The sequence below is a fragment of the Phyllostomus discolor genome, chromosome 13, assembly GCF_004126475.2.
Source record: "Phyllostomus discolor isolate MPI-MPIP mPhyDis1 chromosome 13, mPhyDis1.pri.v3, whole genome shotgun sequence".
In the NCBI taxonomy this organism is placed as follows: Eukaryota; Metazoa; Chordata; class Mammalia; order Chiroptera; family Phyllostomidae; genus Phyllostomus; species Phyllostomus discolor.
This window is the reverse complement of record NC_040915.2, coordinates 507,765-523,772: the sequence shown is the minus strand read 5'-3', so window position 1 is coordinate 523,772 and position 16,008 is coordinate 507,765. Positions and strand designations below refer to the sequence as shown.

The 16,008-nt window shown below is 61.8% G+C and overlaps 1 protein-coding gene across 2 annotated transcripts; it reads left to right on the top strand.

Annotated features, from left to right (window-relative positions):
- Positions 1-3,093: 3,093 nt before the first annotated feature.
- Positions 3,094-6,132, top strand: CLEC4G (C-type lectin domain family 4 member G). 2 transcript variants are annotated; one of them, XM_028528864.2, is made up of 9 exons: positions 3,094-3,205; positions 3,498-3,599; positions 3,974-4,027; positions 4,174-4,236; positions 4,369-4,473; positions 4,761-4,850; positions 5,028-5,176; positions 5,297-5,412; positions 5,677-6,132. In XM_028528864.2, the coding sequence occupies exons 1-9, from the start codon at positions 3,151-3,153 to the stop codon at positions 5,813-5,815; spliced, it is 873 nt and encodes a 290-aa protein (XP_028384665.1). In that variant the 5' UTR covers positions 3,094-3,150; the 3' UTR covers positions 5,816-6,132. The 2 variants fall into 2 exon arrangements, with proteins under 2 accessions (XP_028384665.1, XP_035869867.1); XM_036013974.1 differs by lacking the exon at positions 4,174-4,236.
- The last annotated feature ends 9,876 nt before the right edge of the window (positions 6,133-16,008 follow it).

Sequence of the window (16,008 nt, the reverse complement as noted above, 5' to 3'; positions counted from 1 at the left end):
TTAAAATCCCTAGTCCATGTTCCCCTACTCTTCTACCCCACCACCACCCAAAATGGGTCTCCTTTTCCTGTTATAGGTCAGGACTAGAGTTCAGAAGTCTATGGCCAGCCTTGTGCCTGGGTCCAGCCTTCCCCTTTCATTTTCCCTGAGGCAAATTCTGGGCAGGTTTGGGGCGGAGGTGAGGCAGGCAGCTTACTGGTTCCCTCACCAGCCTTGACATTTCCCCAACCCCTGGCCCCCTACACGCGCGCACGCGCGTGTGCGCACACACACACACACACACACACACACCCCCAGGAGCTTTGGCTCCAGGTGTTGAATATATATGAGAGAGACTCATCTTCCCGCCTCTTGACCTCTGCCTCAGCCATACCCTCTGCCTGCTAGGCGCTTCCTTTTTCTGTCAACAGTGCACATGCCCTTGACGGCCCAGTCCCCACCATCCTCTCCTGAAACGCCCCACTGAGATCCCCAAATGCATCCCTTCCTTCTCCTGCACCAGGGCTGATAAGTCCATCCCGCCTAGAACCTCTCCCAAGAACACATTCTGATGAGACCGTACGTTCCCTGTGGTTGTCCTTGCTTCCTCCCACTGGGCCCACACCCTTCCTGAGCACAGCTGTCCCCAAGAGCCCGAGGGAGGGTGTTCCCCCCCCCCCCCGCCCTGCCCCCCGCAAAGCTCTGCCTCACCCACTTTCCAACCCGCTGCTAAGTCAGCGGGCAGGGCCTGTCTACTCCACCTGCACCTCTGCTGGCGAGGCCAGGCGGGCCTGTGTCTCGGGACCAGGGGACCTTGGGACAAGGGGCAGGGCCGCCCACTTTGTGGAAGGCCACCTGGCTCAGCCCCGCGTGGTTCTCTGAGTGCTGTGGGCCCATCATGGCCGCTCTTTCTCCCCGTCTCGGGGCAGCAGACACACATGCTCCAGTCCTGCAGTGCCATCAACCTCTCGGCCACGGCTCTGTGAACTGCAGATGGTTTCTGCTCCCCAGGGTCCCAGGTCGCTGCGAGGGGGCACGGCGCTGTCTGGACACAGGGCTGGCTGCAAGCGGGTGTCCAAATCCGAGCCAGAAAGTGGACAGGCCAGCCCCGACCTGGAAGTGACGACTGCATCTGGGTCCATCACACACAGGCGGCACTGCGGTGCATTAGTAAGGATGACACGCAGCCTCCCTGAGGTAAAGTTCAATGAGGACTTGGTACACGCCGCAGCTTGAGCACACTCTTCCTGAAACCATGCCCTGCCCCTCTCCAGGGCTGTGTGTGCACTTCTGCAGAGGGGCTGGAACGTAGGCAACGCTCCATTGGCGAAATAACACTTCGCCTGCTCCGCGAGGCCTACCCTGACCATCTGACTCAGTGGCCTCTGCCCCAGCCCAGCACTCCCCAGTCCTTTGTCCTACCTGATGCTTCCTCCCATAGCCCTTAGGACCTGGGAACGTCTTATATTAGGGTTCTCACCTTCAGTACTGAGTCTGGTATTGAGCAGCATCCTTGGTCTCCTCCCACTAGATGCCAGTATCACTCCCAGCCCCGGACTTGTGGCGACCACAGAAGTCTCCCACACTTGGCCCAATGGCCCCTGGGTCGGGGGCAGAATGGCCCTCAGGTGAGAACCACCCTCTAGACAACTTCCTGTTTCATTAAGCTCATTATTTACTGTCTCCTCCCTCCCCCTCCTAGAGAGCTTGCTGCCAAGAGGGGATTGGGTGGGTCCTTTGGGCCTTGATGGGTGCCGGCTCGTACATGCAGACGTGCCCAGAACCAGCTCCAGCTCTGGGTCCGCATTTCACCTGAGTTCTAGGTTTGTGCCGTGACCACCCTCAGTGACCTTAGCAAGCACTTGAAGCCTTCTGGTCAGTGATGATGCGCTCCTTGCCAGGTGGCCATAAATATTTCTGTCATTAATGGTCAGAGCAGCGTGACCAGCGAGATAAACATCAAACTGGTGGTAGTGTCCACTGAAGGAAGTGTCCTTCACAAGGCCACCAGGACGTGCGGCCCTTGGTGTGTGCTGCCCTCTTCATCCCCACGTCTTGCTGTGCCTGCTACCTCTGGGACGCGGCAGACAAGCGCAGTGGCAGGGTCTGGTAGTGGGCATCACCCGCAGAGACTGCAGGGCCCGCTGTTCCACCCGGGCCGGTCCTCCCGTCAGCACATCCCCTGTGGTGAGTTCTGATCCGCGCTGTGCAGTTGCCTGCTCGGGTCCCCGGCCTGCAGTTCACTTCCCGGTAAGGTGCCACCAGACTGTGCACCACCGCGGACGATGCCCAGTTCCGAGATCGAAGCCTGGCACCCGGGGGCGTTCAGTATTTGTTGAAAGGATGAATGAGTGTGCAGTGGGTTTTGTGCCTGGGGACGGTGCCAGCGCTTGAGATACATGACCTCATTCCCTTGTCACAGCATCCCTTGGAGACAGTCCCCGTCACTGTGCCCCTCTGCACAGAGGACAAAACCGAGGCTGCTGGAAGCTACATACATACACCCTACACCCCTCTGCCCAAGACTGAAGTCCAGTAGCCCAGCTGACCGTCTGTGTTCTCCCTTCTGGCGGAGGGCTGGGTTAAGAGTCAGCCTTTGGCACGCAACTGTGGGAGAATGGTGGAGGGAAGCTGAGCTAGCCCGGTGGTCCAGGCCTGAGGGGGCTTTCTCAGGGTCCCCCCCAGGAGGGGCTGAAGCTTGGACAGGTTCAGGCTGCCCCTCTCAGGAGGGAGCCCAGTCTCTGACCTGTAAGAGGTGGAGACCTAGCTCTAAAGCAAAGCCCCCTACACCGGCCTGCAGATGTTGCTGCAGCTACCAGCCCAGGGAGGTTGATAGTGAGCAAGCACACCTGCACACGCACACTCAGAAGCACGCCCGCGCTCTGCTTCCTATGGACATCCACCCTCTGCAGCACAGACCCCCCCCACACACACACACAGCAGTCTCCCACCCCCTTCACTCAGCATTCTTCCACTTCCCCTGCCCCACCTCACCCTTAATGCCAGCTCAGCCCACAAAGGGCCATCCAGCCCTGTGATTGGTCAGTGGGTCCTTGTTACCAGGAATTGACACGCAGGAGATGATAAGGAAGGAAACGGGGGAGGGGGGTGCATTGGGGGGAGGAGGGGGCTACATTTATATCAGTGTCCAGGGCTGGGAGCCTGCTCACCATGGACACTGCCGGGTACAGCAAGTGGGGTGGCGGGCTGGACGAGGTCCCCGGAGGTATGAGCAAGCAGTGGGACTGCTTCACCGGGCCCCTGGGGTCCCTCTTAATTGGGGTTTGATGGGAGAGGGAGGAGAACAGCCTAGAGAGGGAGCAAGTTGTGGGTGCAGGAGAGACCCCACAGGCTCTAGAGGCAACGGGATGTAGATTCAAATTTCCACTCCATCATTGAAGGGCTGTGGCCATTAGGCAGGTCACTTAACCTCTCGGAACCCTGGTGTTCTGGGACCCAAGTGTCCAGGGCATGGTCCTCGGGGCCCAGAGAGCCAGGACTGTCTATTGTTGCCCAAGGGCCCTGTGGACGCTGGGGACGGCGGTTCCTCTTCCTGGCCCTGGCTCTCGTGGTCACTGCAGTCCTGTGGGCCTTCATCCTGAGCATCCTGCTTTCCAAGGGTGAGTGGACCATGTAGGAAGGGGAGATTGTGTCCCAGCCCTCCCCCAGCCCAACTCCCTGCTTAGTTCTTCCCTCTGCCCCTGGGCGCCCCAGCTAGGTCCCGGATCCCAGCCTGGGGCTGAGGGTGAATGCTTGTGAACGAACGGTTCGTGTGCCTCTTGGAGCTGTGTGTACCCACACTTGTGCGCATGTGTATGCATCAATGAGTGAGCACAGCCCCGTGTGCTTGTCTCTGCTCGGTTCGAGGGCGTATCGTGTGCGCTGTACCCCTGCCCGCCCCGTGTGCGTCCCAAGACTGTGGTCCCCACACCCCTCGGGCGAGGGGAGAGTTCCCTCGTCCCTGGGCTGCGCCTGCAGGAGCCTCTCTCCACAGCCTCCACGCAGCAGGGGGAGTTGCTTCGGCGCCAGGACCTGCTGAGAGCAAACGGTGCGTGCAGACCAGGGGCTCCCGGGTTTGTGAGTGGGTGGGCGGATACCCCAGGCTCCCCAGAGCTGGCCCGGGAGTGGTGAAGGGTGTCTCACGAGTCCCCATGGGTGACTTGGCATGTCTGCGTTGGGCGGGGGTTTTTCCAGCCTCGGAGCAGACGGTGGTGCTGGGCCACTTGAAGGAAGAGTTCCGAGCCTGCAATAGCTGCTGTGAGACTTGTGGGCTGAGAGGCGGGTCCTGCGGGTTTGGGCGGGTCCTGTGGGCTGGGGGCGGGTCCTGTGGACTCGAGGGTAGGAGATCTCAGGCGTCCCCCTCCACCCCTCCACCCCCGCCGCTCCTAGGCCTGGGCACGCAGGCGCAGCTGAAGACCGCGCGCGCAGAACTTGCGGAGGCGCAGGTGAAGCTGATCCAGCAGCAGAGCGCCCTGAAAGAACTGAGCGAGCTCGGTGAGGGACCCCAGTCTTGGGACGCACACCGGATCCCTCACCATACCAGTGTCCCGACCCGTGATTTACATGCTGATCCTTGTGATCCTGACCTCTAACCCCGATCCTGTCCCCCATCCTGACCCTGAGTCCTAGACGCTGCCCGTGGACTACACCTCTGACCCCCACCCCACGGGGACCCTCCTCGCTATAACGGTCCTCCGGTGATGCTGCCCCTCCCCTCATCTCAACCCTTCTCCTGACTCCGACCCTACCCACATACAATCTGGATTCCCGTGACCTCGCAGTGACCCAGAGCTTGGCTGAAGCGGGGAGGGACCGCGAGAACATCCGCAGCGAGCTGTTCCGGGAGCTGGAGGCCGTCCGAGCTGGAAACAGTGAGCAGGAAGGGGCATGGGCGTGCACAACGGGGTTAGTGGACCTGCCCGCGGGCCCGTTGGGTCCCTGATCCGCCGGAATCCGCCCTTTCCATGGCTCTGCCCCTGCGACCCTCAACTCCCTCTGAGTGCTGCACCTGGGAGCAGTCAACTTCATGGACCTTTGCCACCCCACAGGTTCCTGTGAGCAGTGCCCCACGTCGTGGCTGCCCTTCCAGGGTTCCTGCTACTTTTTCTCGGTGGTGCGGGCCAGATGGGAAGAGGCGCAGCACAATTGCGCGGGCGCGGGTGCGCACCTGGTGATTGTCGGGAACCTGGAGGAGCAGGTGCGTGGCCAGTGCAGTGTGGTTGGAGGTGGGATGGGGAGTTCACCGCAGGGGTCATGGCTGGGAGGTGTCTGCGGGTGGCAGCCACTGGCAAGGCAACTAACCTCTCCTTCCATCCAGGGCTTCCTGAGTCGGAATACAAGAGGCCGCGGCTACTGGCTGGGCCTCAGGGCTGTGCGCCACGCGAGCAAGGTCCAGAGCTATCAGTGGATAGACGGAGTCTCGCTCAGCTTCAGGTAAGGAAAGGGAGGAGGGGAAGGAGACAGGTCAGCCCCTGGGGACAAGTGCATTGGACAGATCTCAAGCACTCCTTAGGGATGGCCAAGCTAGCCACCAGGAACTGGCTGAGGCACAGCTTCTGGGCTTTATAAAGTTATACCCCAGGGCCTTGCTTAAGTTAGACCCTCAGGGTGTCTAGACTAGCCCCACACAACAAATGGGCTGGACCTAGGGCCATCCTCAGCCAAACCCCCAACCACACCCCAACCAAACCTCTGCAGCCACTGGAACCGGGGTGAGCCCAATGACTCCCTGGGGCGCGAGGACTGCGTCATGATGCTGCGTACCGGGCTATGGAACGACGCTCCTTGCGACAGTGAGAAGGACAACTGGATCTGCGAGAAGAGGCTCAGCTGCTGAGCCCACCCAGTCCCCTGAGCCAGACCAGCTGCCGCCTGAGCCAGGCCACCAGCTGCCCGTGTCGTCCCTCAGCTGCTGGCCCTCCTGGTTCTTCCCACCACCGTCTGGTGTGTGTGTCTTTTCTTCTCCCGCCCACCGCTATTGAGGAGAAACAGCCCCACTCAGCCGGGTCCAGTGCCTGCGATCTGGGACCTCCGCTCCAACCTCTTCCCCTCGGACCTAGCGTAACCTCCACCTCTTCCAAAACCCTGGCTCCTGGGCCCTTTGATCTGGCCCCACGTCCCTCCCCAGCCGAGGTCAGGTGGCTCAGAGATGGAGCTGTTTGGTCTTCCTGCCTTCTCCCCTGGCCTGGGAGGCCTCAAGGAGAGGGGTTTTGTGTCTGTCCTCGAAGCCCTACGGAGCATCGGGACACGTTTGAGATATGAACCTTGGCTCCCAGCTGTGGGAACCTTCTAAGTTTTATCCCAAAGACCCTGACGTGATCCCTGTGAGTGACCCCGACCTCTCTGAGTGTCCTCATGGTTCTATGATGCCCTGAACCCGAGTGACTGGCCTGCTCTGGGCCAGGAGGGCTGTGCAGACACTGGGGACACACGAGGGAGGCAGGGCCCAGTCCTGCCTCCCACCTGCGCCCAACTGTCGCACTCTGGTCCGGCTCAGCGCAGGACTGCTGTGACCCGTGAGAGACTCAGTGGAGGAATCCAGGAGTGAGTGATGCAGGACGGGCCTGAGGGAGCCAACTGTGTCCTCGGGGAGAGAGATTGTGCTGAGATACCAAAGGGGTAGCCCCTTCTCTGGAAGACACTGTCACTGCCTTGTGGCGACATCAGGCGGCCTGAGACAAGGCCCTGAGGCGGGTGTGAGAGGGGCTGCTGGGATCTGAGCAGCAGGGGCCTTGTGTCTCAGGCACTTAGGTTCTGTGACCCCTGGGTGGGACAATGGGGAAATACGTCCCAGAGAAGATGAGCTTTCGAGGACCAATGGGATTTCAGCACGTGGAGGGTGTCGGAAGGCAGGAAGTGGGGCGGAACCCCACTGGTGGGTACAGGGCCCACAAAGCCTGGCTTTATCCACTGGGGGTTTTGATCTGAATTCACCCTTCTCCCCAGGTTTCCTGCCCCTGTCCTGGGCCCTGGGGGCTGTCCTGAAATTTCCAGGGGAGTCAGGTCTAACTAAGGGGTAAGAACTGAGTGCAAAACCCAAGCTGCTGGTGGCCCCTGGGGTGCCCGGCCCCGAGAGCACTGACTGAGCAGGAGGAAGAGAGGACACCGCCGACACACCTTGCACAGGTGACGCCGCTCAGTGCTGTCAGCAGCCAGCCCTCCCGCCCTTCTCTGTGCCCTTTCCACGTGCGGCTCAGAGCAAGGCCCTGGCCCGGCCCGGGAGCTGTCTGACCCCTGGACAGAGAGCACACCCAGTGAACTGTCAGCCAGACTGGCAGCTTCCCAGAGGGTCAGCTTGCAGGAGTGCATGGGTCCATTAGGGTCGCTGTAACATGAGCACCGCTGGATGGCTTAGGACAGCACACGTCCTGTGGCTTAGGGCCTGGTCAGGGGTCTCAGTTGGTTGGAGCGTCATCCCATATTCCTCAAAGTCCTGGGTTTGACCCCCAGTCAGGACACCTACCTGGGTTGTAGGTTTGTTCCCCAGTTGGGGCGTGTACTGGAGGCAACTGGCCGGCCGATGTTTCTCTCTCATGTCGATGTTTCCCTGTCTCTCTAACCATCAATAAACATATCCTTGGGTAGGGCTTAAAGAAAAAGCAGGCATTCTGTGCAGTACAGAAGCTCAAGGTTAGTTTCGCTGAGCCGAAACACAGTGTCCCAGGACCAGGCTCCCTCGGGCCACTCCGGGTGTGTGGGGGGCGGGGGGGGGGGGGCGGGGGGGACCCGTGTCCTTGTCCTGCAGCTTCCTCAGCAGCACCCCGTGCGTTTCCTGGCCCACGGCCCCTTCCAGCGCACAGCCGGGAGGGCAGCATCTCGCCCCCATGGTCACACCGCCTTCTCCTCTGGGCCCCTTTCCTCTGCTGCCCTCTTGCAGGGACACCTGCAGTTGCACCTTAAGGCCCATGCGGGTAATCCGGGGTGCTTTCCTGTAGTGCCCCAGTTCGTGCAGACGCCCCTCAGCTGTGAGTTCAGGAGTCTCCAAGCCACCCTCACTCCTGACCAGGAGATTCAAACCAACCCCAACAAATGCAGAGGCTCTCACAACCCCCTCTGGCTCCCTAAGTTGTCAGAATGACTCGGCACTCAGGAAAGCCCTCCACGTACAATTGTATGGTGAAGGACGCAGATTCGGGCTGGCCAACGAGGAGACCCACAGGGCGAGGGCTGGGTGGGGCGGGGCTCCCACGGAGCTCCCGTGTTCTCTCCCCATGGCCCTTCCACGTGCTCCCCGGCCAGGATGCTCCTGTGAGCGCTGGTGTGTGGAGCTTTTCTAGGGGTTTCATGATGAAGGCGTGACAGGCGAATCTTTGCTCGGTGCCTGCACTGCTTCTCCAGCCCCACTCCTCTCCCTGGGGGTTGGCTGGCTGAATGTCCGCCCAGCCCCGGTCGGCCTTTCTGGCGTGGTCAGCCCCCAACCTGAGCCACGTCCTTGGTATCAACTCCGGTATGAGCCGAGGGGTCCCCGTGGAGATCAGAGACACTCCTAGCACTTGGGAAATAAGGAAATAAGCCAGTCCCCAGAGTAACATTATTTCAGTTACTTGAGTACCTATGAGGCTGGGCCGGTCGTGGGAGCACCGAGACATTCCCGTGCGCCTACCCCTCAGCAAGCTGCCCGCCGGGATCCCGACACCTGCCCTTGTGTCTCTGGGCAGCACCGAGGAAGCAGGTGCCAAGCCCTCGGGATCGCAAGCCTACACGGCTGGGATCACACACTGTGGGGAGGTGGGACACATTCCTGTGCTCGCCCCACTGGGGACCGTCCCCACGTGGCACCCTCCTCCGGAACACAGTCAGTGGTGGGTTCCTGCCCCTCTCCCTGTTTTTGTCGTGGGCACCACCCACCAGGTGCAGGAGGCCTTCCCGATCCTTGTCCAGCCGCATCTCCCTGTCCATCAGCTCCCGCTTCTCACAGCAGGCCTTGTAGGTGCGCGTGACCAGCCGGGACCTGGTTCAGCACAGCCAGACCTCCCGTGTCTTGCAGGTTGGGTCGGGTCAGACGGAGAAGCCCTCCAGCCGGCCCAGAGGAGGCTGTCGTCTGAGCGGTCGGGTAGGTGCTTCCTCAGCAGCCGCTCTGGCCGTGCTCTCAGGGCACGAGACGCAGGGCCCCGGGCCTGCTGACCTTCCTGAGCCTGGGCCAGCGGCACAGCAGCGGCTTGTGTGGGTGAGGAGGGAGGCAGGGTCTCGAAGACCTCCTGCCCAGGGGCATCCGGGGAGACGGTGTGGCACGAGCCTTGCCCTCCTGGGAGGTCGTGGGCCGCTGGCCCCGCACCTCTACGGCTGGCCCTCTGCGCCTCTACGTTTGGCACGTTTGGGTAGAGGTGTCTGGGGGGCTGGGGTCACCCTGCAGGCCCTTCGCCTTCATCGTCCTGGGCCCCTCCCATGGAAGGTCTGGGCTGGCCCCCACTTGGCTCCAGCAGGTCAAGCAGAAAGCTGCCCGACAGCCCAGGCAACTCTGCCTTCTGGCCCAGTGGGACGTCACCCCATGGCCTGTGGCTACAGCTCTGCTCCCAGCCCGTCGGGGACCGGAGGGGGCTGCACCCAGGGCTGGAACTGGCCTGCGCCCAGGCACCAGGGCGGTGGGCCACCACAGGCCAACCATGTGGGCAGTACCAGTGGAAGCAGGTGGCCCCGACCTGGGAGGTGGCCCAGGGGCCTCACTGGGGCCTGTGACTCCTCAGGTAGGGGGCCCTGTGTCAGTCAGCGTCTGCAGGGCCGAGGGGCATCGGTGGGCAGTCAGGACACCACCACCAGCTGCCCTGGGAAGTCGGCCCCCCATGCTTTACCAGCCGGCCGGCCCTGCTGCTCCGGCAACCCCCACCCCCGCCAACAAACTTTGTACAGATGTTTTATGGCTTTAAGTTTTCACTCCTTTGGGGAAAATACCTGGCAGTGGGTCAGACAGCAGGTGAGGGTTTTCCTCTCACAAGAAACTGCCAAACCAGTTTGCAAAGCAGGCACCCCACTCTGCGCCCGCAGCCGTGTCTGGGGGTGCTGACTGCTCCGGAGGCCCGTTTGGACCCAGGGCAGATCTCAGCCGGGCTAGAGCCAGGTGGGGGCCCTTCTCCACAGAAGAGCAGGAGGGGAGGAAGCCAAGCTGCAAGCGAAGCCCATAGTGGGGAAGGCAGGAAGCTGCGGGCAGCACCTGCCTGACTCCTTGTGTTATTTGTGGGAGCCCGGGGACTTGGGGGCAGGAGTCGGGGTGTCTCTGCTATTCGGACTACAGCCCCTGATCCCAGACCAAGGCGGGGTTGGTGAGAGAAGCCAGAGGGAAGGAGTGAGACCAGGCCCCCTGGGGCACGGAGCAGTTTCACTCCTCGGTTCACAGTCGTTTCCTCCTCCAGCAGCAGTGCTCCAGCCCTGGTGAGCTCTCCAGGCTTCGGGCACTGGCGTGCCATGGAGGACAGGAGCTTAGGGTCTGGACACGAAGGGTTCGGGAAATCCTGGGGCTGGGTGGAAACGGCCATTCACAAAGCACTACAGACCCCAGGAGCCCACCGACAGGGAGTCCTGGAACAGGCGGAACCCTTCTAGGTGGGAAAACACATGGGCCAAGGCCCGCCTGTGAGCAGAGGCAGGGATTTCCCAGGAAGGACCACGAAAGAACGTTCTGGAGCGATGGAAATGTTCTGTGATCTTGAAAGGCATTTGAATTACAAGGCGAATGCATTCCTCAAAGCTGGAAGAAAACCCTCTTGGGAATTCGTGCATTTCATTCCCTGTCGGTTCACTCAAGGGGAAAGAAAAAACAGTAAGGAGAGAGGCAGACAAACTCTGCACTGCAGTCGTGTTCTGGAGGCCGCAGGATTTCGGGGCAGCTGAGCTGGAAGTCTGCAGCTGAGCTGGAAATGCAGGGAAAAGGAGACGGATCGAGGGTGGATGCGCAGAGTCAGAGTCGGGCAGGTAAAGACGACATCGACTGCAGAATCTGAGCACGGGCCTTCCATTTCTTGCTCAACATTGCCGCGTGCTTGAAGACTGTCCGAGTGAAATGTTGGGGGCTCAGGTCCTGGTTGCTGCCTCCCTGGGGCTCAGAGTCTGGCAGGGGCGGGAGGAGGAGAGGAGGAGGGACAGAAGTTGCTGTGCCCACATGGGGAGGTAGGGGGTGGAACTTTCTAGCAAAGAGATTCCCCCCAAAACTCGCAGCCTGAGAGTGAGGTGGTGGGGGAAGGAGGGTCTGCGTTCGAGACAGAGGGGGCTTTCGCCGGGACGCAGGAGGTGGGGGCAGGAGAAGCCCCTTCCAGCTGCCCTCTGCCTTTTCCCAGTGGGCGTCCCCGACATCCCCATGAGTGACCACATGACCACACTTTCTGCGGCTGAATCAGCAGGTCAGTGGTGGTCTTGAAGGCCAGCCAGGGTTTCCTGGACATGCTGGCCCCACCTTTCCGAGGAAATGGCCTTGAGACACAGTAGCCTGTCCTTTCCAAGCTCATCCCTCCCCACTCCAAATCCCAGGAAACCCCCTGGGATCCCCAGGCGCTTACCAGGTTGGCTGAAGTGTCCAGGGAAGCCCCCAGGGTGAGATGGACGTACTGGCCTCCAGCCCTGGCCAGCCCCTTGTCCACCTTCTTTGCCGCCTGCTGAATCCCCCCACTCCCAGCCTGGCTTCTCCTGTGTCCCCAGACCCTCCTACCGATGTCTCGCTCGGGTGCATGTGGCCGATGCTGTCAGAAAGCCCTGAGTCCACACTGGTGCTTGCCACCTACTCTCGGGGGAGCCTGGGCCCCTGACCTTGGCTCTCTGAGCCTCGGCTCTTGCACCTTCAGGTGGGAATTATAGGAATAGGAGCACCCGCAGATGAGGATAGTGGGGCCGGCTGAACAACAGCCCCCAAAGATGCCCCCTCCGAACCCCAGGTCCTGTGGATCTGTGGCTGTCCGTGGCTAAAGGGACTTTGCAGGTGGGGTGAAGGGAGGCTCTGGGGCGGGGGCAGTGTCAGCATCACCAGGGCCCTCTGTCTGGGAGGCAGGGGTCAGCCTCGGAGAAGAAGGGGGCGTGACAACAGAGGCAGAGTTGGCTGAGACCGGGAGAGGCTGCGCTGCACACCGTGCAGAGGGAGAGGGGGCCCGCTGTCCCAGGGAGGCGGTGCCTCCAGAGGCTGGGCCCTCCGAGGCTTCCTGGAGGGTCTGGCCCTGTGGCCAGCCTGATGTCAGCCCAGCGAGAGGGTGGTGGACTTCCGACCTCCGGAGCTGGGAGGCATAAACCTGTGCTGTTTAAAGCCTCCAAGTCTCTGGTAATTTCTTAAGACGGTCAGAGCACACAACTGCAGATAGGGTGCCTGGACAGCACCTACTGTGTGCCGGCACTGAGCCATGAGCTCACGACTTGGTGGTGTCCCAGGCTTATTGACACACAGGGCAGGGGTCACAGAGACTAATAAAGGGGGAGGCCTGGGGGTCGAGGGGCCACTTGAGTTGGGGTCCCTTCCCTCAGAGAGCACAGTCCTGAGAGATGAGGAAGGGCCAGGAAAGGGCTTAACAATCGGGAGAGCCTGTGGCCCTGGCCCTAGGGAAGGGGGAGCCCTGTCTGCGGTGGGGGGAATGGGGGGTACAGGCCACACAGCGTCGTGCTGGCTGCAGGCAGCTGGGTATCCCTCTGCGGGCCTTGGCCCGGGCCGCCACATGCTCCGGAAAGGAGCACCAATCAGCCTCCCAGGCCCCGAGCACTTCTCTGTGCCCCACTGGGCGTGGAAGGCTGACCGCACGGGGCAGCCTCTGTGGGGACCCGTGCTTGCCCCCCTGTGCAGCCAAGGACACTGAGGCCTGGACAGGGTAAAGTCTCCCTGCAGGGAAAGGGGGTGGAGCTGGGCTGCTGCAACTTGCCCTTACACCCTGTGGGGACAGTGACTAGGTGGGTTCAGCGGGGGAGGGGGCAGCACCCTCCTTCCTGGCCCACCTGAGGCACCAGCTGCCAGGCAGCCCATTGGGATGCAGTAGGAAAACCTCACATAATCCTGGAGTGAAGCCTGGGGGCCTGGGGACCTGGGGGCCTGGACTTCCGGATCCCTGAGGAACTCTGGATGTCTGCGTCCCGAGGGTCAACCACCAGCCCGGTCCCCACACAAGGTCTCATCCTCTGGGGGAAGCACGGTTGGCGTCGGCAAGGAATGCCCGAATCTCCCTGGGCAGGCCTGGAGTGCTCTCGGGATTCCTGGGCAAATCGGCTCAGCCCTGGGGCCCTGATGGTATGCTGGGGCCTGGGAGCTAGGGGGGGGGGGGGTCGTGGGCCTGAGAGACCACCCAGAAGGAAAGCTGTGGTGGAGCCAGTTGTGTGTCCCCGTCCTGAGCACCCCCAACCACTCTCCACCCCCAGCAACACAAACACACAGCCAGCCCGGCCGGGACTGCTCCTGAGTGTGTGCCGTGCAGACGCCTGTGGTCGAGTCTCTGTCGAGTGTGTGGCTGGTGTGTCGCGTCTGTGTTTCTGTGTGTTTGCCTGCACCTCCGCCTGTGTCTGTGTGTTTGCATGGTATACATCCCATGTGTGTCTTCCATAACCCATGTGTGGCTCAGTTGTGTTCCGTGGCATCTTCGTGTGTGTGCTGTGACCACACCTCTCTGAGCCGTGTCTGTGTGTGTGCTGTGTGTGTGGTTTTCTGCCGCGTCTGCATCTGGGATTGGGTTGTGTTGCGTGTGTCTCTGTGTCTGAGTTTTGCTTGTGCGGTGTGTCTGTGTGTGTGTGCGTGTCTCTGCGAGTGATGGTGTGGTGTCACTCTGTGTGCGTGCGTGGGTGGCGCCCCCCCCCCACATCCCTCTCCCCACTGAGTCACAGCAGCAGGCCCGCCCCTGGTTCTCCGGTGTTCCCAGTTCCACACAGCACTGGGGTTCTGCAAGAGGCTGTGAGGTTTCCAGGCCTGCCAGGGCCAGGAGTCCAGTGCCCTTCCCTGGGGGGGAAACTGAGGCCCAAGAAGAGTAGGGACTGCTGAAGCCGCACGGGCAAGGTTGGGGGAGGCTGACAGGACACTGGCCCCTCCAGGACCTGCAGCCCCTGGGGAAGGGCGGAGTGAACTTCCCGTGGCTGGAGGGGCCCGGGTGGCAGCCGGTGACCGGTGACCGTGAGGTTGCAAAACCCAGGGGAGGACCTCCGGCTGCTGCGGGGAGCTGCTCAGGTGAAAATGCCGCCCCTGCCTCAGCGGCCTGCTCAGAGGTCCCGCCCCTGGCCCCGGCCCCAGGTTTCTCAGTCCTGCAGTCTAAACTCGCTCTTCCCCAGTCCTGCCTTCCACCACCCACCCTTGCCCTGTGGGTGTGTGGGCTTTAGCTTTCGCTCCTGTGCTACAGCCCAGGTGGACCCCGAGGACGCTGCGCTGGGTGGAACAACCCGGCCACCACAGGATGCACCCGGTGGGAGCCTGCTCACAGCAAGGCCCTGGAGGAGTCAGACCCACAGAGACAGAGAGGAGAGGGGGCAGGGGCTGCGGGAGTGGGTGGGAGTTAGTGTTTGATGGGCACAGAGTTTCCACCTGGGAAGGTGAGCCCGTGCTGGAGACGCAACAATGCACTGAACGCCACTGAGAATGGTTAAAATGGTGAGTCTACGTTATACGTATTTCACTACTGTGAAGACGAAGCTCTGTCTTCCTCCCTCTGAGAGCTGGGACTTTGGCTCCCCGCCAGAGCCGGGCACGCAGTAGGTGGTCAGTGACAGCTTGAGGGAATGGAAGAGGAAGGAGGTGATGTGCCTGCAGCTGGTGGAGAGGCAGGAGGGCACAGAGAGGCGGTGGCAGTTGCAGCCTGAAGGTGCACCTTCTCCTCCTGTGTAAAGGGTGCCCCCCAGCGGTGCTTCCCAGCTGAGGGAGTCTGCCCCTCAGGGGGCGTCTCGGCACATCTGCAGACATTTGTTTGTCACTACTGGGTGGAGGGGGGGGTGCTACTGCTCACTGGCGAGCAGAGGCCAGGGAAGCTGCAAAAGACCTAGAAGGCACAGGACCCTCTCCCCCAACCCGGGAAGACTCAGTCAGCCCCAATGTCAACAGTGCAGAGAAAGAGAAACCCAGTTGTAGAGACACCTCCTCCTGGAAGGCCTCCTGGATTTGACACACCTACTGCCTCACACATCCCCTTCTCTCCTGGTAACTCCAGGGCAGACTAAGCAGGTGGGGTGAGCCAGGGCTGTGGCAGGATGGGGTTGGCGTCTGGGCAGCGAGGCTCCTTCCTCAAACCGCACTGCTGGCGGCCCTGTCCCAGGTGCTGAGGTTCTGAGTGAGCGTGGGGTGGAGGGCGCATTGGGGCTGCGTGGGGTCGGCTGGGGGCGGCGGGTGGTCAGGGCAGGACCTGCGACTTGCTCCTGCTCCTGCCCCGCGGGGCCAAGACTGGCGAGGAGGGAGGCGCAGACCCGGGCAAGAGGATCCCAGACCAGAAAGAAGAACCGACACCCTCAGGCCAGGGCCCACCCTCGCTGGCTTCCTGTTTTTCGCCCCCCTAAAGTGACCCAGGCCGTACCGCAGAGGGGAAGGGGGGGTGCAGTCGCGTGACAGGAACCCCAGTTGAGAGCTCGCCCCCAAAGCATCCTCTTGTCTGCAGGGAACGCAGGCCGGCACCCTGCGTGACCGAGCATGGAGCCGGAGGTACCCTCGCTGGTGGCCCTGGGCCGCGCAGAGGCGCAGGGACACCTCGACCCTCCCCAGCTCTCCTGCTCTGCCCGCAGGACTGGCTCCACACTGTCTCCCCCTCTTTCAGTGTCCTTGTCGCCAGGGCAGCCCCACTGTCCTCGCAGATGCTGGGCGGAGGCCGGGCCTATTTCCCAGAGCCTCCTGAGTGGTCCCCCCCCACACCCTACTCCTCTCCGAGGCTGGTCTCTTTTCCAAGCAGTCTGCTTGGCCTCCTGCAGCCGCTGCTCTGGGCTCAGTCCTAGCCCTGCCAGTCCTTCCAAAACTGCACTCCCTGGGTGTGTCCTCCTGCTTGGCCCCCAGGACTGCTCCCCAGGTCCCCCAGGCCCAGCGCTTCAACCAGCAGTCCCCAGAGACCCCTCTGATGCCCAGCTGACAATTCTCTCTCCTCTGGAAATGGCCATTCTCTGCCCTCTGACAAA

Coding starts and splice junctions, on each gene's coding strand:
- CLEC4G (XM_028528864.2), top strand. CDS start 3,151: ATGGACACTGCCGGGTACAGCAAGTGGGGTGGCGGGCTGGACGAGGTC. Junction 4,851..5,027: donor GGCCGTCCGAGCTGGAAACA/GTGAGCAGGAAG, acceptor GCCACCCCACAG/GTTCCTGTGAGCAGTGCCCC. Junction 5,177..5,296: donor TCGGGAACCTGGAGGAGCAG/GTGCGTGGCCAG, acceptor CCTTCCATCCAG/GGCTTCCTGAGTCGGAATAC.